This window comes from Planococcus citri, chromosome 5 (genome assembly GCF_950023065.1).
Source record: "Planococcus citri chromosome 5, ihPlaCitr1.1, whole genome shotgun sequence".
NCBI classification, from domain to species: Eukaryota; Metazoa; Arthropoda; class Insecta; order Hemiptera; family Pseudococcidae; genus Planococcus; species Planococcus citri.
Window position 1 is genome coordinate 44194635 of NC_088681.1, and position 21266 is coordinate 44215900.

Sequence of the window (21266 nt, forward strand, 5' to 3'; positions counted from 1 at the left end):
CCTATTTTCAAGACTAATTTAAACTGTGCAACGTCATAGAAAAATTCCAATTTTTGGATTCAAAAATCACTTTGAAAAGTCCTTATTTGGAATTAAATGTCATGACCAGGATACGGCAAAAAAATCACAATCTTGACCTGAACAAAATTCCAAACTTTAGAGTACATTTGAATTCAATAAGAACTCAATCAGGTTAGTTCGTGTCATGATTTCAATTCGATTCATAAAAAAGTCACAATTTCGAAATGAAAATTAGGTCTGATGAGCTCAAAACTAATCGTAAGATAAAATCGTAAAAATTAAGATCATGAATTTGAAAGTGTCAACTAATTGGAAAAAAATTATGATTACGAATTGGGAGTCATAATAAACCAAAAAAAATGAAGTACAACTTATGTAGTTTTTTATCCAAAAATTTTTCCATTTGTACGTAAAAAATCTTCTAAATAATCTATTTTTAAATAAAAAATATACTCCAGTTCCCCAGAACTATCGCGTGGTCCATTTGCATGACAGTCCCTACAAAAGTGGTGGAAAAATCAACAATATTTTTAGAATTTTCTCATCCTGAGCCAAAAATTGTAATAATTAATCTTCTTCATGAAAAATTATCTTCCTTCGGCCCTCTTCGAATGAAATCCCCCCACCCTTGATAAAGTTCTTTAAAAATACCTAAAATAATTTTTGGAAAATTGTTTCACATTTCTGATTAGAATCCTTCTATATGTACATAACATCCTGCTAAAGAAAAAAAGCCTCTCTCACCCCCCCCCCCCCCCGCCCGATAATATTGTTCCCCTTGAATGGCGCCTCAAAGTCGAAAAAAGAAATAAAGAAACATCATTTGGAAGGCCGAGAAATTTTTTTTCTTGTAGGTCGGGGGGGGGGTTATTCTGAAGCGATTTCTGTCCAAAAATGAACAAATTTCCAAAAACTTCAACATATGAAGCGAGTTGAATTCAATTTTTTTCATTATTTTCCAATTTTTGGGGGCTTTTATGGGCGCCGACATTGTTTGGAGATTGAGGAATGAATAAATTTTTATTTAGAGACGCCCAGCAACTTAGGCTTTTTTGCGTCTGCTGTTTTTGACACAGATTACAAATATTAATTCATTTTACACAGATGATTACAAATACCTACATTCAACAATATAACAACAAATATAACATGAAAAAATAAATAGGAAATATATAACATGCAAAAGAAAAATAACATTGAAAAAATTTGAGAAAAAGCACTAAGGAAAAAATAATGTGTTTAAATATCATTGAATAAGTTACACTCTTTTTGCAGCCAATCTTCTAATTTAGAAGGATGAAATGTTTGCCATCGATGGTTGTAATGGGTAAAAATATTCTTACTATAGTCATTTCTACGAAAATTTACCCATAAAAAATGTTTCTACCCATCCGGAGTAAAAATCTAAAAAACAATTTCGAATTTTTCAGCATTTTTCCAAGTTTTAATTTTTGATTATATTTTCCATTTTGTGAAATAATTTTATCAACATTTTTTCATCATGTTTAAAATATTTTAAAATTACTTGAAAAATAATGGTAGGGGTTGAATTGGGGTGTGAAATTTTACAACGTCATTTTGTGGTCTCGATCTAATTTTATTCTACTGCCTCCCTTTACCCCTCCACTCTCATCTGAGGATACTGTAATCTTGAAGAAACAAGTTGAAAATCTATCACTCCAGCCAGTATTACTTGTGAAAAATTTTGGCTAACTTTGACAAAGGAAAACTCAGTTAAATCTGGCCAGAAAAACCTTACCTCATCGTTCTTTTCTGGATACAACAATATCTCTATACTCGTATTGTGGGTAATTCTGATTCGTACAAAATCAACCACTTCGAAAACCTCGATTCTCAACGAACAAAACGGAAACCCATGGAGCTACAGAGTACATTACGTACATCCTGCACACCAAAGAAAGATATAAAGACAGAGATTTTTCAAAACCCACTCTCAACCTTGATATTAGAATCGTCGTCGTATGTGTATGCCTGTGTGTCGAAACCTTCCTTCATTAGCAGGCTGCTATTTCCTCTCGCTTTTATATTATTTAATAATTTTCCTATATATTTCAACCACCATTTATTTGATTCGATTCGATCGTCGGTTGTCGAGTCTCTCCCGGAGAGTTGACGTTGGTGAACCGGTTTTTGACAAAAACTACTCATATTCTGTCAACGCGTCGAATCGTTTATTGAAAGAAAAAAAATCTTCCACAGTTCCACGCGCCATTTTTTCCCTCCCGGTTTAAATTGAGAGCTCGGTGAACGTCTTGAGGACGTTTTCAACGACCACGACAAGTTCGATGTGTGCGTAAATTTGGGCGACGGAAATGTGAATTAAATCGTTTCAAGACGTTAAGCAGGATGTCGTTAATTAACACCAGCGCCTTCCAAAGTTTCGTCTGATTGCTCTATAAAATGTTGTACGCAGAAGGCTGCGATGAATTTAGCAATAAGCTGACTAATTCTCGAAGGGATGTTCAATATGGTCTAATTCTTTATCGATATCTATTTTCGTGATATTCGAATTCGAAAATCAGCGTACATAAAAATACATTTTGATGGCATTAAAACGGCGGCGTTCGGCTCGTCTATCGTTTATTGATGTGAAAAAAAAAAACGAAACCGATACGACGGAATTTCAATCTGGCACGAGTCTATCGTCATAAACAAACAGACCATAGGAAGTAGAGAAAGGGAAGCTATCGACGATATTTTGGCACCTAGCAAATTTTCGCCGTTCGATTAACCACCATCTGCGTCCCGCCATCGACGACGTCAGCCGCAGTATCCACCTCGCAGAGTATATTAAGCTCGGAGAATTATAGCGATGAAACGAATCCACCCTTATTTTCAACCCGTTCATATTTGGATCACGTAAAAAATGAGGCAATTTTCACTATTTCCACATTATATGTATATTTAGCGGCCATAAAACGCACCCATTTATGGGCGCGATTACGATTTGTCTCGGAATCTCTATCTTAAAAATGTAAGCACAAATAATACAGGTTTTCCAAAAACTTATCGTATACGAATGAGCTTTTTCTGTCCGCTTAGCCCCCCGATGATGGTGGTGCACGTGTTCGGTCGTCGACTCCGGTGCCCAGAATTACACACGCTATGGCTATATACCTATGTATTGTACATTCAACGAATCGGCTAATATGTTTAAACTATCGTATATAAACCACCATTAGGGAGTCTTCCGTTTGGCCTTTTTTTCTCATTTTTCCATCTCTCTCTCGCTCTTTCTGCCTTTTGGAATGTCTTTTTTCATTCAAAACCACGCCGCGTTCGTTCAATTCTGTACAATTTATTATTTAGGTCAATTTCATTACCTGACAATTCACGCGATTCCGTATCACCATAGCATACTGCTGTAGTTAGACTGTGTATGCGTCGAGTATATAAAGATGAACCTCCACCTCCACCTTATTTTTAAATAGTAGTAAGGTCAACGTATCGTTATATTGCTTCCGTTATGGATAGCACGATGTTCAAAAATTGTAAACACGTCGCTAAAAATATTGCGCAAATTTTTCATTTTTGAAATCTGAGGCTCAAAATATGATTTTTCTCCTGTTTCCCTTCATTTTCATATTTCGAGCACTTGCAGTCATTCCCCCCCCCCCCAAAAAAAAGAAATGAAATCAAGTCAAACCAGGGTGTCTAACAAAATTTCAAAATGAAAAAAAAAGGACTTGAGTAGGACTTTTAGCAGGACTTTCAGCAGGTCATTTTTCGAGCACTTATGGAATTTTTTAAGTTGGGGGAGGGGGTCAAAATTTACATTCAAGTTTTTAGCCAAATTTTGGTAAGAAATGTTAGCTTTTCTGATGATTTCAAACACCGTGTGATTTTTATCTAAACAAGTCGTCGTCGTCGTAGTCGCGCTCCTTTACAGGAGATAGCGTATATGTCCATCTATATTAGCCGGTATCTAGCGTATCTAATTGTTTCTTTCAGGGTCTTGCAGGGGGAGTTGGCCGGTGAGTTTGTTGTTAACAGTTCCGATCGTTTCCTCTCTCTCGTCGATCTTCCTTGGATTTTCCCCTGTACCGCTAGCATGAAAATACCGTTTTCTCGTATTTTATGAGCTAAATAACAAGTAGACGCCAAAAATATAACGTTTCACTCCAATTTTTCGTTTTATTTCTCCTTATCATTTTTAAAAATTGATGAATATCACCATGTTCGCTTAAAATTAAAAACTCGAATTCTTCTACTTCGATTGTAAATATTTCATAATTATTATTTGCTTCAAAATTTTAAAATTCGGATAGTTTTTTTGTTGAACAATTGGAAATGGAAAAAGAAAAGCAGATAGCCCCGAGCAAACCGAGAGTAAAAGCTCTCGAAAATTAGTATTCCAGGAGGTATAAAAAAGATAGAATAATTCTAATGATTTTTTTTTTTTTGAAAAATCCAAAATTGAAAAAGAAAAGCAAACGGACCCGATCGAAGCGAGGGCAAAAGTTCTAGAAAATCAGTATTTCTAGAGGTATAAAAAACGATGTTCTTTGAGTAATGAGTTACTTAAAAAAAGTTTATCATTTTGTTTCAAAATTTTAAAACTCGAATACTTAATGATCATTTTTTGAAAAAATTCAAAATTAAAAGAGAAAAGCAAACGGACCCGAGCGAAGCAATGGCAAATCCCGAAAATTAGTGTTTTGAAGGGTAAGAAAACAATGTTTTCTTGTAATGATACATGAAGAAGTTCATAATTTTTATTTCAAAATTTTTAAAATCCGAATGATTATTAGAAAAAAAAATTCAAACTAGAGAAAGAAAAGCAAACAATCCCGAATGAAGCGAGTCCAAAAGCTTTCAAAAATTCAACCATGTTTTGAGAAGTATTCAAAATCTAAAAAAGTCGACAAATGAGCCCTTTTCTGCAAAATTTGTTCAAAATTCCGGAAAAAGGGAAAAAATTGAAAATCTGAATAAGTCTTATTGAAAAAAAAAGTAGGACTTTTGAATAAAATTGTTGAAAAGTAGGGCTTTAGTAGGACTAATAGGACCAGTAGGACCTGTTAGACACCTTGCAAACTCACTATTATAAGAAAAATGAGCTGAAAACGTTCTGATGTAAGAAGAGGACGGAAAAAGTGATCAACAATCCCTGAAGATGATCAATTTTTATTTTATGAAAATCCATGAAATGTTTTCTGTTTCCTCCACCCTCTTTTTATGAAAAGAAAGTATTCCAAATTTTAAATACGCAGGGTATCTGAATTCTCTATACTTATTTTGATTTTCCCTGAAGTAAAAATAAAGTTGTGCTAAAAGTCCTCCAAGTTGAAAAAATAGTTTAAAAGTCTAAATTTTCCCATTTCTATGTCAGAATTCCTTTAAATAAACCATTTATCATAAAGAAAAAACGTTTCTCGGTCCCACAAACAATGTTGGCGCCCACAAGGCCTCCAAAATTCAACAAAAAATACAGGTTCAACCCTGTTGAAAAATTTTCTGAAAATTTTTCATTTCCGGGCAGAACTCTTCCGAATAGACCCTTTTTCTAGAAAAAACCTTCTTCGATCTCCCGAATAATATTTCAATGTTTTTTTTTTTTTTTCTTTGACATGGATATGTTTTTTGGGCCGGAGGCCTGTGCAAAACTTCAGTTACGCTGACTTTTGAAAATTTGAAAAAAATTGTTCAATTCTTCATTTAGTACGAGGGTCATTCCATGTCAATTCGACCAAAAAAAAAACAATTTTGAAAATCGAGTCTTTCGATTTCGCTCATTTTTTTACAATGTCTACCCACCCAATAAGTAAGAAACCCGCAATCAGTTTGGTCCTAGCTCCCTCAGAGGTCGGGGGGGAGGAGGGCTTCAATTATTTTCACAATGTCTCCAGGTACCCTACTTCAGCAGCGCATATCTTTCAATGAAGGGGGCAGGGCACCCCCTCCCACAAATTTAGGCAAAACTTACAAAAAAAATCTGGGGCATGTGATATATCGAATTGTATGTTCTTGGTGACGCTGAACACGAATATGACGTCAGATTTTTATTTGGACCCCATCCACAGCCCCCAGCACCTCCCCAAATGAGGCGAAAGTTCAAAAAAGTGTTTCGTTCGTGCGACACATGAAATGGCATGTTTTTGGTGACGCTGAACACGAATATGACGTCAGATTTTTAATTGGACCCCATCCACGACTCTCAACACAAATTAAACAAATTTTTTCGACTTTAACCCATTGGAGGAAGTTCTGGGGACCATGGATGACGTCAATTTGAAAAACTAAGGCTATATTCGTGTTCAGCGATATCGAAAACATACCATTTCACGTGTCACACGAATGAAACCATTTTTTTGACTGTTACTCCCTTTAGGGAGGTGCTGGGGGCCGTGGTACTGACTTTTGATTTATTACATATTTTTATTGATTTTTCATCACGCTTCATACAAGTGGATCAAAATATCTTTGTGAACATGCCGTTTCTTCATTTAAAAAATGGGGGTCATTTAAACTATTTTTGAAGCAGAAATGGAAATTTTTCAGATAACTTGTAATTTTTTCATTTTTTTTTACACATATGTATTTTTCACCATATGAAACGTTTATAAATAGAGGAAAAATTCAGCAAATTCCAAAGTCATCTAATCAGGGTTGTAAGGTAATTTATGTCGGTAAATTACGGCGGTATTTTACCGTATTTTACGGTATTTTACCAAAAGTTTATTACCGTATTTTACCGTAAATTACCAAAAAGCATTTTTTTGCCACATTATTTGAAAGTTAAAAGGATGAATCAACAGCTGAAGATGATTGGCATCAAAATTCACAATTAATTTGCATCAATGCCAGGGATGGAAGAGCCATGAATTCAGGGCTCCCGCTCTTGGCTCTGGCTCAGTTCCCCACAAGTTTTGGCTCTGGCTCGCTCTTGGCTCTTGGCCCTTTTTCTTTACATGTGCTCTTTGGCTCCTTGCTCGCTCCTCAATTCCTTCTGGCTCCGCTCTTTGACTCTCAGCTCCCTCTTCAAATTTCTCGGCTCCCACTCCAGCTCCAGCTCTGGCTCTTGGCTCTTTAAATTAGAATATAAAATTTGTGAAAAATGATGAAAAAAATGAAAATATACTGCATTTATTTTCATTTTATTTCTCAATGAGAAAACAAACGTAGAAATTCTTCATTTTCTTCACAAATGTGAGTTGAAAGTTGAATTTTTGATGAAATTTTGCGCATTTTTTTACTTTTTTTTCTACTTTTTGGGAGCCAAAGAGCCTGAAAAATTTTGTGGGCTCCCACTCGGCTCTGGCTCTTTCCAGGTTAAAGACTCCTTATGATGATGGCTCTCTTGAGTAAAATAAGGAGCTCTTTTGCAAGAGAGCTCTTGATGTTTTTCTGCACTTTCATTTATTTGGCTCCTGGCTCTGGCTCTAGCTCCTCAAAAAATCCGGCTCTTTCAGACTCTGGCTCTGGCTCGCTCCCGGCTCTTCCATCCCTGACAATGCTAATGATAATTGATACATGCTACATATAAACAGGAAAATATCTTGAAAATTACCAAACAATTGCCAGAAAATTATTCACAATTGGTCAAAAATTAGAAAAAATTGAATCAAATCGTGAAAACATGTTGAAATGTCATTAAAATGTACTTCAAAATCATTTTTTGGTTATTTCAATCATTAAAATAACCAAATTGGTCAATTTTTTATTTTTTGACAATGTTGAATGATTTTAAATTTTAATTTTAATCCATGCATGGTTATTGGTTATTACAATTAATTTTTCCCCATTAGCCATCTTTCATCACTTTTTACTTTTTAGTAATTTTCAGTAACTTCAATGTTTTTCAATTTCAAGTGTTGTTAATGTAATTTTTAATTTTAACCCTTTTATAGTTTCATATTGTTTTCAAATTTCAAGCAGAAAATTATTGAAATTTCCACCCATTACATAATATACAATAATTTATGTTCGAACTTTTGAAGGTTTGAAGTTTGACTGTTTGAACACTATGGGCCATATTTATAGACAATACTTAGCAATTGCTTGGCTAAGTAATGATTTTCAAAGTTAATTTTCCAGTCATGATTGAATTTCTAAAAGTGGATCTATCATTAAATTGACAGATTGGATCCTGAAGTATTCATATATCAATTCAAAAATGTGAAATTTTTAATTTATTTGCTAGAAAAATTGAAAAGAAATCCGCTACTTAGCCAAGCAATTGCTAAGTATCGTCTATAAATATGGCCCTTAGGCGGAGGTTATACTGACGATGTAAGATGTGGACGAAGATGTCTACTCGCACCTGATTGGTTAGTGATAATAAATTGACCAATCAGATGAAAGATTCGGCGATGAAAAGTTAATTTGATTTAACTTTTCATCTTCGTCCGCATCTTTCATCTTCAGTATAACCTCCGCCTTAAAGTTCATTATATTCAAGTTGGTAAAATACGGTAAAATACCGTATTTTACCGTATTTTACCACCGTATTTTACCAGCGAATAAATTACGGTAATTTAACAACCCTGCATCTAATTCATTCTACTCGGTATGTCTTCAAACGTCTTTATACTCATCTGTACACTTCGACTGACCCTTAAATACAGTTTTTAAAGGTCGGTGGGACATTTTAAATTATACACTACAAAAGATACATACACAATACACAAGCACATCGAAAATAACCGCAGGCTTATAAAAAAACAGTGTAGAAAACTAGGTCATTATGTGGTCGTAGATAAAAACTAGGTACTCTTGTTTTTCTTCATATTTTTTTTCAACTTCATCAGCCAAAGTCTCGCACACGCTAATACCAATTCAAAAGCTGCAATTTCAAAAGGCAAGACACTAGACAGGTAATTTGAAATGGATAATCGAGCCCTCAGTACCAAATATTTTCGCGTTTTAAATAAAGAAACGGAGCAAAAAAAAGATGAATTGAAGATGAAAAAAAAAAAAAATACGAGTACAACAAACATCGAGCAATTTCCTCGAATTTTTTTACGTTTAAAATTAATCGAGTAAAGTTAATTAAAACCTAGTTCATGCCCTCTCCCCAATGCCATCTGTTTCACTCGATTTTCATTAACATTATAGCAGGAAAAAACTATGAAGGGGTTGAGAGGAGGGAAATTCGCTATTAGTATAATTATCGTGTCACTTTTTAACCAACTGACGTTTTTTTTTTGCGTCAATACAGTAAACGCAAATTGTACCTAAAGTATTACCTGACTACACCATTCCAAGGTTATAAAACGATGAATCAGCATAAAAAGGCGTAGGTACGTTTTTTTTATCGGTCTTCAATCTTTGTACATTGATTGTTCTCTCAGTGTTTTGTGTTCTTTTACCTCCCTCTCTCTCTCTCTTTGTGTTTTCCTTTTCAACCTCGTCGTGGTTTTTGTTCTTTTTTTTTTTTTTTGGTGAAATCACATGTTTGTGAGAAGATACGATAAATAAAAATCTCATAATTCTACGCTTTTTCTCTTCACCAACCTACCTATCTCTGTAGTGGTTTTTTTTCACGTAGCTCGTGTCCGTCGTCCTAATTTCGGTCATATTTATTTACGAGTATTTTTTTGCAACATTTTACTTTAAACAATACGATAATGATAAATACGTAACGTAAACGCGACTATTTACAAATCGAGAAACGGTGCTAGATACTTACGTCACTTTTTCCTTTCAATTTGCATAATTCTACGTGAGCTACGAGAGGCGTCCATTCGATTCGCTGCAACATACGAATAAATGAAATTTGATTAAATGACGAAGTTAATGGCGTGATGCTACACTTCTATCTATACATATATGTAATATGTATGCAGATTATTTATTAATTGGTGCGACTGCGACGATGGCGAAGTGAAGCAAGTAGTTAAGCACGAGCATTCGTCGCGTCGCAATCGTGATGATGGGTCGTCGAGCAATTGAAAACAGATCACGAATACGACGAGATTCGTCTCGCTCACGTACGTTGACAATTGTTCAAGTGCGAAATATAAATTGATAAAATGGTATTTAAGGCATTGAAATAGGGTCCCTTAAACCTGCAGATTTGGCAAGCACAAAATATACTCATCTACCTTGGTTGAATATGAATGAGTATATGTGGTCCTCATCACAAATTACCTGGAGGAGATTGAAGCTGGGATGAGAAAGGAGGAGAAGGGGTTGTAGAAAAATGAGAATATGTTACCTCGAACCTTTCGCGATTTCAGTTCGAAAATTGCACCTTTACTCGCAAAAAATAACACAACTCGAATTGGAAATACTTACATAGAGAAAAAAATCTCCAAAAAAGGCGCACGAAAAGTGAAGAAAACCCGACTCGACTCCGCAACACTAATTCATTTAAACGACGTAGCCAACAATAAAAAAAACTCACCCTGCCCTCTTCAGATCATCCCATACAGAGTAGAGGAAATAAACCTCATCCTCGATCCTCGAGACGCGGACGAAGTGAGGCAACGACGACGACGACGACCAAACCAACTGGAAAAATAGCTGAAAAACGCCTAAAAAATTCATCGCGTCGTTGCTAAAGCGTCGCCGGAAAAGCCGAAGACTACTCAACGTGGGAATAAAAACGCGAGCTAGCAAGCTCGACTCGGCTTTTTATGCACGGTACTGGTGTACAGTGTACACGAAGAGGCGCTACACAATGCATATGGCATTAAATTTGTATAATCTGCTGGTGAAACTTATTCCATATTTATTCGTCGTTGCTCTACTCAGCTATGTAACGTACAGAACGAGAGAGCTGGCTTGAGCTGTGTAGTATAACCAACGAATATCAAAACCACACGCCAATGGGTAGTACGTATCTCTAAATATAGCGAATTTATACGTCGAGTACACCGAATTAAATTTGCAACCGTGGTAAACTACCCTCTACCAACCCCTCCGGCCTTCAAGTTCATTCTGCATGTAGTTCCACTTTTTCCCTTCATCCCTCCTGTCCAGCTTATATGTATGTAGAATGTACTACGTGTATCTCACCTATACTTACATCGAGCTGTCCTTAAATGACATGAAAAATTGACACCTTGAATACATATACCATACGACTGCTTACCCTCTACTTCTATGTACTCGTAGTCTCGTACAACACACAAACACACTCAAGACTTTGCAGTTCATGTACGAGATACACACCTCTTTTCGTGCATTTTTACGATCGAAAAGGAGGAGGAAGAAGAAAAAAAAACTATCGTTTTTGCAAAGCAACCGTAATAGTATAGTATTTACTTTCACCTTTACCCATTGTACACGTAATACACGAACGATCATTAATGTCAGATTCGATACAAATAACTGTCCTTATTATTTTATTCGTTTATACGTTTGATAGATGAGATGAAAAAAACGACGGAGAGAGCGAGGTATGTAAAACGTTTTTTCCCCAATTTTTTTTTTTTTTTTCCGTGTAGCTAGAATCATCGTTACGATCACGGAAAGTCACTATATAATGGTAGTTTGATTGATCCCATTCGATAGATGAGCCCGGAAGGAAGATGTGAGAGAAAAGAGTCGCTATACTCGTATTAGCCAGAAGTGCAACCAGCAAAAAGTACGTATATTCAGTTGGCTGGAATTTTTATGGCAAAAAAAAGACTTGAAATATCAGTAACGACGTATTTTAGATTTTCGCAGTTGCACAATAGGTGAGTATTTTGACCATATTTGGTAGAGATCTTTATTTTGAGTTGAAAGTCACTCAGCAAACATTTTTGCTTCGGAGGGGGGTGATATAATTCCTCAAAGAGTGGTACATTTTTTTAAAAAAATCGTGTTTTTTTTTAGCTCTGGCCCCTACCCATCCTGTTTCAGAAAAATGGTCAGTCCCCCCCCCAAAAAAAAAACAGTATTTGAGATTTTTCGTCCAACTACGCTATTGCCATAAAAATCCAAGACCACTTTTGGGGTTCTAATGGCCAGTAAGAAATTTGCAAATCGTTTGCTTTTGACCAAATTCGTGTTTTGAAAATTTTTTCTCCTCAAATATTTCCCATTAGTTAAGCCAAAACAGGCAAAGATATCATGTCTAAAGTCAAGGAAATATTTTGAAATGTTAGTGGTGCCAATTTTTCGGTCATTATCGCAAATTTCAAAAAATCGAGAAAAATATCCAAAAACTTGGCAAGTTTTTTCGGCTTTTTAAAATTGCTAATAATGACCAAAAAATTTGTACTACTTACTGGATTCCAGAAAATTTCCTCAGTTACAGAAATGATATAGTTCCATGTTTTTACTCAATTAATAGGAAATATTTGAGAAGAAGAAATTTTAAAAACACGAATTCATCCAAAAATGAGCAATTAGCAATCTTTTAACCGCTCAGCAGAATCCTAAAGTAGTCTGGGATTTTGATGGAAATGGTCTAGGTCGATGCAGAATCTCAAAAACTATCTTTTAGGATGGGGACTTTTTTTCCAAAATATATTGGGTAGGGGCTAGAGCGAAAAACCCACGATTTTTTCGAAAATGCCCTCGTTGAGGCCCCGTATTCCCTTTCCCTGGACACCTTCAGAGCTAAAACACTTTTTGAGTGACTATCAACTCGAAAATTAAGGTCTCTACAAAATTTAATCAAAATTCTCCCACTTTTTCTGCGACTCACCCTAATAATGAATGCTAATTAATTTTCGAACTCTCAAAATAGGTTGAAATTTGAATAAAAACCCAAACATCTTGACGAAAATAATTTTCGAGCATTTTTGAAGAATTCTAAAGTTTAAAATATTCAGCCATATTTTTTTCTCGTGAAAGGGCCATTTTGAAAAACTTCAAAAATCATGGCCCAATTTTCAAAAAAAGTTTTGAAGAAAATTTCAGATTTTTTCCGAAATTTTAACCTAATCTATCATATTTGAGATCTTCAAAAATTCACAAAAAAAATTTGTTTGTCAAAATATCTGAATAGTACCTTACGAAATCTCAACCTATTTGTTTTCAGAAAACTACAAGGAACGTACGAGTACATTGTGACAAAAAAAAATCGAATTTAGATGAATTAATCATTTGACATTTTCTTATTAAATTTCGAGCCGGGTTGGGGGGGGAGGGGAAGGGATCAGAAATAGACTTTAAAATCTGATGGCGTCTGATGAAACGTAAAATTTTTTAATAAAATTGTGATCCCAAAAGAATTTTTTTTTGGCGATGATTCCAACTCTTATAGGTGGTAGAAGAAGCGAACGCGAAATACAATAATCTCGTGTTTTTCAGTTTTTTTTACCTTTTTCAAGCTAAATTTTAAAACTTTACACTACGAAAAGCACCAAAAGTCACGTATTTTGTTTCCCCTTTAGAAAGAAAGGAGCGGTGAAAATTTTGCACTTGCACTCCCTGGTCGTATCGATGTCGCACCGGAAACCTTGAAAACTCGCATCAAGTCGACTGGAGTTTCCAAGCTTTTTACACTAACCGCCCGTAAATTCAGAAAAAACTTCTAAGTTGGTCATTTGAATGAAATTACACGATATCGTCGTCGCAACGAATAGCAAACACCGAGAGAAATATGAAGCTCGACATCCACCATGACAATAAAACACGAAAAACGAGTGCCTAATTTTTTCATAGAGACTTTTTCTTTCTTTCTTCTTCGGCCGCGTACCTATTCAAAACAAGGCAGCTGGGGTGGCAACCACTCGTTATATATGCATAATTATAGCTTAAATTTTCCAAGAGTCAGTCTACGAGTAGGTATTTTACTCCACGCGGGAAAAACTTGGCTCTTGTTAATTAAAAAGAAAAAAAAATTCGCGACTGGTCGAAAATAAACTCTTCGAGGTATACAACGACGACGTCAATACTACTTACGAGTACAAATCTACACACAATGTGTACTTATGTATACGCAGAAGGAAAGGGAGAAAAGTCCGTTATTAAAAAAGAGAGAAGGAAAAAAACGGATGTTTCGAATTGAAAAATTAATGGTTAAAGTTGTATTGAAATTCAACATGGGTAACTTCAGCCATCACATCGTTCGGTGCTGTTGGTCTTCGTATTAAATCTAGTCGTATACATATCTGGCAATCTTTACATTTTCGCATTCATCGATCACGTATCTTTTTGGCAACTTGTATTACGTAATCAATATTCAAACTACATAATTGCCTTTTCTTGACACACCTACGTGGGTATCTTCTTATGTCGATATTTATATCAATAGGTATAGATTATGCGGGTATATAAGTCTTAGTTAGTAGCAGTTATATAGGCTGTACCAGAATTGACCAAACGATGCGTGATAGGCAAACACAAGATGAAAAAAAAATTGGGAAAAAATTATTCCAATTTTCCTACCTTACTTTCAAAAAAGTTTCAAAATTTCGACGCTGATAAATTCGAGTTTTAGTTATTTTGGATGTGAAGGAAGGGGGAGGGTCTTGGCTTGATGTTTTGGATTCTGAGGAATGAACAAGAGAGAGAGGGAGGGGGAAAAGGGATGGAGAGAAAGAGGATTTTGTCCTGCTCAAAATATCCGAAATTTGAATTTTCAGACAGACTACGTAAAAAACCGTTCTAAAACCAAATTTTTAAGAATCCTCTGCCCTCCAAAAAATGATTTTTCGAATTTTGAAAAAATTTTGAAAATTGAAAGTTTTTACAGGGGAATTAAACATATTATTTAAATTTTTGAAAATTCTCTAAAAAATGAAAACTCAGTTAAGGCAGCTAAACATAGTTTTGAGAAGATTTTCAAACGTTTTGATTAAAAGTTCAATTTTTGGGTATTTTGAAACCAAGATCTTTTCCCTCTGTCGATGTCGAATAAAATGAAAAAAATTGTAAAAATTGACAACCTACCGAAAATTAGAAATAATTACATACGAAATTGGAAACATTCATTTCGAGTCGAGTCGAGAAATCAACATTTGAAATTAGTCATTTTCAATTCAATTTTCTTCTAGGTCATTGAACAGGCATGTGTCAAATTTCATCCCAATCATTTTTTTTTCATGAAAGTGCACGAGTCGGTGCAGTTTTACTTCCACATTTTATCATTCGAGAAATCGTTCGACGCTTTTATAGCCACTTCGCTCTTCGAAACACATACCTACACCTCAAGTCGCATTATTGCATAACCATTCCAATCACACAGCTTCAGTTCAATATTCCATTTCTAACAACTTCTGTACCGATGACCAAGGACTCGGCATAATAAATTCGTAGGTATATGCACAATTGCACAGACACAGGTGATGTATACCGCCGACGGGACGACTACCACCTCTCCTCTACGTCATAATATACGAGTATAATCTAATTCATTCATTTTTTGTTATTTTTTTTCCACCAATTTGCATCATTCATCACGAGAACGAGAACGGTGCTCTTGAGATAGTTGATAGTACAGTACACATATTTATACAATCCTAGTCCTTGACCAAGTTCCATTCGTTTACATATCCGCGCAGTATGCTCTGTATTTACGCTGGATCTCGATCCCAATTCTACACAGGTTTAGGTGTACTTTCTCATTCATAAGTACATAGATACATGAATATGTAAAACTGATCTATCGATGATCGATTGATCGGGAGAAGGGAAAGGGGAGGGGGAGGGGATTCAACGAAACATTCAAGATTCGCATTTCAGCAACACTAATACAAACAGCTACCAATTAAAACATCTACGACTTTTTTTCTCTGCCTCGAGCAATGAGATATACCAAGGTACTCATCAGTCAGTCCTCGTCTCTCTTTCTGGCTCGTTTTAATATATATTACGAAACTGTCTTCTTCTTCTTCTTCTTCTTCTTCTTCTTCTTCTTCTTCTTCATCATCATCATTTGGCGTAAAATTCATCGTATCGAGCATTCGCCTTCGTTTCATCTCGACGACAACGCATCTGAAGAAGAGAAGAGACGACGACGACGACGACGACGACGCATAATTTACCAACGAATCTGTTTTCAATTGCAAATGACAAGACAAACACGCCGCTGCAACTATAAAATTAAACCTATATACGTACATAATGCGAATAATTTCGCCTACTACGAGTATAAACGTATGTACGTTATTTCATCTGCATACGTAATTTAGCAAGCTCTCGCGTTGAAAAATCGTTAAATTCTTCCATCTTAAAACAAACATATTTCGCTCACAAAAGCGTAGATACGTAGGTGTGAGGGAAACTCTACTAGCTCGAAAAATTAAAGAAATTATTTCCAGAAAGCTTACCTGATTCGATAATTCTGTTAAATCATCCAAGCTGATATTATACAACACGTTTCTGAAAACACAAAGTAAAAAATAATGTATTATTAATAATTATAATCGATCAAACTAGGTATACGCATACGTATAACAAATAGGCCAATTTTTTACGTAGGACCCGAAAAAAAAGGTATTACTTTTATCGCGAGCAGCACTTACGATAGAATTACGTGTTCCTTTGTTAAAAAGCGAAATACGACGATCCTGAAACTCACGCGATTCCCCTGCCTATACCTCTTCCCCTTCACTTCTCATTCCATCTCAGCCTAAACTATATGATGTCCTCAACCCAAAACATGTTTTTGAGTTAAAGGCCTGGCGAGTGGAAAAAATTAAAATACGAAAAACCACTCGTACACAGCTACACACACACACACACACACACACACACACACACACACACACACACACACAAATGCAAACACAAAACAAAACAACGCAACAAAAAATAGGTACTAGTTACTCGTTACAGTATTACGCAGCCAAATTACTCGTAACACGCGTTTCGCCCATCAATGTTACGACGCTAGCCACTATTTCCATTTATACTATATTGCTCGAATACGCACAGGTAGCAGGCACGGGTACCTTTAACTTATGTACGTTGTGTACTAGACACTAATTAATTTGAATTTTCGTCGTCAAAAGCTCAAAGGAAAGCTTATCGTGTACCGGTCAGTTATCACGAAGGGTTTGCCTTCGCCTCTTTCCTCTTCCTTTGGGTATTACCACCTGCTCGCATTTTGCATTCGTGTTGACGTATTATTTACAGCAGTAGATAGTCAGTCGGTCAACCAACTCAGTCCCGTATTCGGCAACTGTCCTCTCAGGTAGGTAAGGTCATATAGTAGAAGTTCAATGATTGAATGCAGGTACGTAATTTTTTAGCCGAATTTTACAAAGGTTAGAATGCAAAAATTATTTGGGAAGAAAATACAGCAGAAAAGGACTGCTGCAATTCTCGATTCTTCATCAGAACCGATTCATTCTCAATTTTTGGTCGAGTTTGATTAATTCAGAGAGGAAGGGGAGGAGGGCACGATGTGCTCTAGGGTCTAGTTTTCTAGCATAGAGAGCCTGAGATGAATAACGAATCATAAATTGCACAAAATTTTATTCTAAGATAAGTAACCGATCAAAAAATTTACTCAATTTTTCAAAAAGTCAATCTGAAATGTGAGGGGATGCGGGAAGGGACGGGGAGGGAGGGGGAAACGACATAAGCTCTGGCTACAATTTGGCTCTCAATAGCTCGAAGTCCAAGAACAAAATTGTTACAGAACGACCTCAAAAGGACGTAGTAAAAATCTGAAATTTTGTCATCGGCCTTCTCTCCCCTCTCCTCCCCTCCTAACCCTTCAAAATTTTAAAATCTCAAATTTTCAAAATTTCGAATTTTTATTTTGGTTTATTATTTTTTTTTTTTTTTGTTAAGAAGAAAAATCATCAAAGTTTAGATCGAGGTAAAAATACGAGTAATTTTGCTCAAATAATCAATTTTGATTTGTACATTTACTTTTTCACTCAATTAGTCAATTTACAGCGAATGAAAGGGTAGAGAGGAACAAGAGCATGAAAAGTGGGATTTTCAATCATTTTTTTCAAATTCTAGCAAACAAACCAAAATGATTTTAGAAAAAATTGAACAACAAGGATCATAATATTCGCACTAAATTCATTATTCATCATTTTCGTTGAAATCGTGATTTTGGCGTTTTTTTACAGAGTAAAATTTCAGAATTTGGCCCAAAAAAGCTCAATTTTGAAAGTTACAGGAAAAATCAAATGAAAAATTATCGAGTACTTGCCAGTGTGGTTCAAATGTAAATTCTTCAATTCATTTGAAAAAATTTGCTTTTACACCTATCTTAGGGATGCCTAAAGTGGAGGCTCTAAAAAAAGGGTTCAAAATTACGAATATACATGGAGCTTAATTAAACTTTTTCATCAAGATAATTGAATATATACTTCAAAACGTTACGTTTGGCGCAAATCGCAGGTTTCTAGTTTTCCAGGGCTTCCCAAAATTTCGAAATTGCGAAAAAATGGAAAACTGGATTTTTAAGTACCAGCGAAAAATTTTATTGAGCACAAAATTTGGTAGGATGAAGGTCTTTCAGATACTAATAAACTGTAAACAGCTTTTTAGGGGGGCTCAAAGGGGTAGGTTCAAAATGGTGGTTCCAAAATTTTCCAAAAATCGAAAACTCCCCTATTTCGGCACACGAGGATCGAAAATAGGAAAATCACCCCGCATAACGTTCATCAAGTTCAAACAGATATTTTACGTTAAAAAAGTTTTTGAAAATAATACTCATTGTCAGTGGTTCCTAAAGTTCTTTTTGTAATCACAACTTTGGGAACCCCTGGAGCCCAAAAAATGGTCATTTTGAGTTAACCAACCACCCATTCGTATTTTGGATATTTATTACAATATTTCAAGAGTGGTCCAGTCGATAACTGTCGTGGGGCCAAAAAATGGTCTTATCGGGACTCGTCCTTTTAATAATTTTCAGCAGGAAAAAGAAAACAAATGATTTCTCATATTCGTCCAGTTCCATCAAATGAGCATTTGAAATGAAAAATTTTGAAAAAATTCAGGTTCACTATTAATTGCTTTTAAAAAGTGAAAGAAAAAAATAATAGAAAAAAATTATTCAATCACCCTCCACCCCTTCCATGTACTTTCTTTCTAGTCCAAGACAAAGAAAAAGGTATATTATAGAATTTAGTCGGGTTAATTCCACCCCCCCCCCCCAATAAAAATACAATTTTCCCATTTTTCGAAGGATTGTTTGACAAGGTCGAGTTATTACGAACGAATTTTAGAAAAAACTATTCTCTAAAATCAGAGAAAAAATGAACAGCCGTTCTGCATCCCCAGAGATACATACAAACACATTAATTTTTTTATTTTGCTGTATTTTCAGAAATCCAATTACCAATGAAAAATAAACTTCTACGATCTGAAACAGCAATACGTAGGTATATATCTTTTTTTAAAAAATTAAAATTAGCTTAAAAACAGGTCATGGTCATTTTATTTTTTCATTTGAAAAAGCATTTGAAGTACCTACCTACCTACACAAAAATGGTATAAGTCATTTTTTATTAATTTTTTTTTTTGAATTTTCAAAAAATAACTCATCTTTATCCCCTCCCCTCCCCTCTCTTCTCTTCTTTTCCTAAAATTTAATCAAATAACTCGCGAAGGTAATGAAAATAAGTCCAAAAAGGAGCAGAACTAACTGTAATTTTGAATGTGGATGAAGAAATGTACCTACTACCTACCTACATATTCGAACCGGTCAAGTTGATTTGGTCACCATTCAGTCGGAAAGTTTGCTCCCCTTCCCACACCCCTCTCCTCAAAAAATGCAATACAATATCAGAAAAATGTACCGGGGGGGGGGGGTGGGTGGTGGATTAAGTCAGAACTGAGTAAGAAATGTCTCATTCAAAAGTATGAGTTTTGGTAGTTTTAGATTTCAATAAATTTTAAAAAATTTGGCAAAAATCGGAAAATCAACTTCAACAGCTGAAAGGCTTTGAGGATTCTTCAATAATACATTTATGCTCTTTTCATTTAAAGTTTACTCAGTTCGAATGAAAAATAACGAACTCAAAAGATTCGTGTCCTGAAAGAAATTTTACACTGGTTTTTTCTAGCATCAAAAATACGAACTCGTTTTTGGTACTTCTACCTACCTACCTAATCGATTAGAAAGAACGAATAAAATAGAGTAATTTCAACCCCTCGTCATCCCAAACTTCCTCAAGAGTAAAGTAATATATATTTTCGTACATTTTAAGAAACATTATTTATTATTGTCATTTCGAGCAATTGGAAATAAAACATTACACCATTCCGAGGAAATGGCGAGTGGACACACGAGAGGAAGACGTTACCTTAGCATTACATAAGTCTCAGTACACTTTCTCTTTACGACCATCGTATCGTCATTACGGGCACGTTATGGTATATTTGCCGATCCAATATACTCGTATAAAAATAATCCCCAAGACTGTAATTGCCTGTCACGATTATGTCACCTTTTGACGCGCGGTTAATGTTTATCTATCTTTTATTCGGTCGTGAAAATCGATTAACACTGGCGAGATATCTTTCGCCAAGCCGCGAACTAACAACTGCCCGCAGGAGACAGGAGGAGGTTTGGGGTATATCTCCGTAGGTACTATATAGCAAAACAGTAATCATCTTTGTGCATTACGTGGACATGGACACCAGACCAGAAGCCGGACACTTTAGCGTAATACTCTATTAACCGTTACCATTTCCTGTCCTCTAACGTGTCTTATAGTACATTTATTCTGTCGATGCACCTGACAGGTATCCTATAGACGTATATATGTGCTAGTCCATAACCAACCATACACCGAGACTAATTTAAACCCGGACCTCGAACTTGGAAGTACATGAGTAAAGAAATCTAACATGTCATACGTTTAGCTATAGGTACCCAAGTAATCCACCATCGTACATAGAAGAGATAACAATTCGACGAGTTGGTGAAGCAGTAACCTAGCTGTCCTGTGTACAAGTCAGTACAGTTCAGAATAAGTGCACGGACATGTACAACAAATCATGGGATCCTTTTGTGTCCATCACCATCATTGACAGATATTTTATAAGATAATTCTCTCATGGTAGACAACAGCTTGGAAAAAATAGGGAAAATCTCTCTATTTGATTCGGTATCATCTTAATACTGTTCTTCACTCTTTCCCGTCGTGTCTGTGTCTTCATTTCACTAAATCGTGATAATTCACCAGCGTTTAATCAATTAAATCGTGGTTACTTTCTTGGCAATCAGAGTCACTTTCAGAGACTTCTCACCTCAAAAGTCACTGAATGTTATTTTTTGCATGAAAAAAATCACTCGATTATAAAAAATTGAATTTCACACCTGCAATGAAAGTTTTCCAAAAGTCAATTCAACAAATCAAAAATCTCGCATCCACTTACTTTGTGAAAAACAAGAATCTTCTAGAGTGATCTCAGAAACCCTCCTC

The 21266-nt window shown here is 35.5% G+C and overlaps 1 protein-coding gene across 5 annotated transcripts in view; it reads right to left on the bottom strand.

The window, feature by feature from the left end:
* Window positions 1–21266, bottom strand: part of LOC135849155 (semaphorin-1A-like) — a 231891-nt gene that overhangs the window by 23404 nt on the left and 187221 nt on the right. For all 5 annotated transcript variants that reach the window (XM_065369426.1, XM_065369422.1, XM_065369424.1 and 2 more), the window contains 2 exons: window positions 16197–16248; window positions 9674–9736 (listed from right to left, as the gene is read on the bottom strand). In XM_065369426.1, coding sequence (XP_065225498.1) covers window positions 9674–9736; window positions 16197–16248 — 115 coding nt within the window. The remainder of the gene's footprint in view (window positions 1–9673; window positions 9737–16196; window positions 16249–21266) is intronic.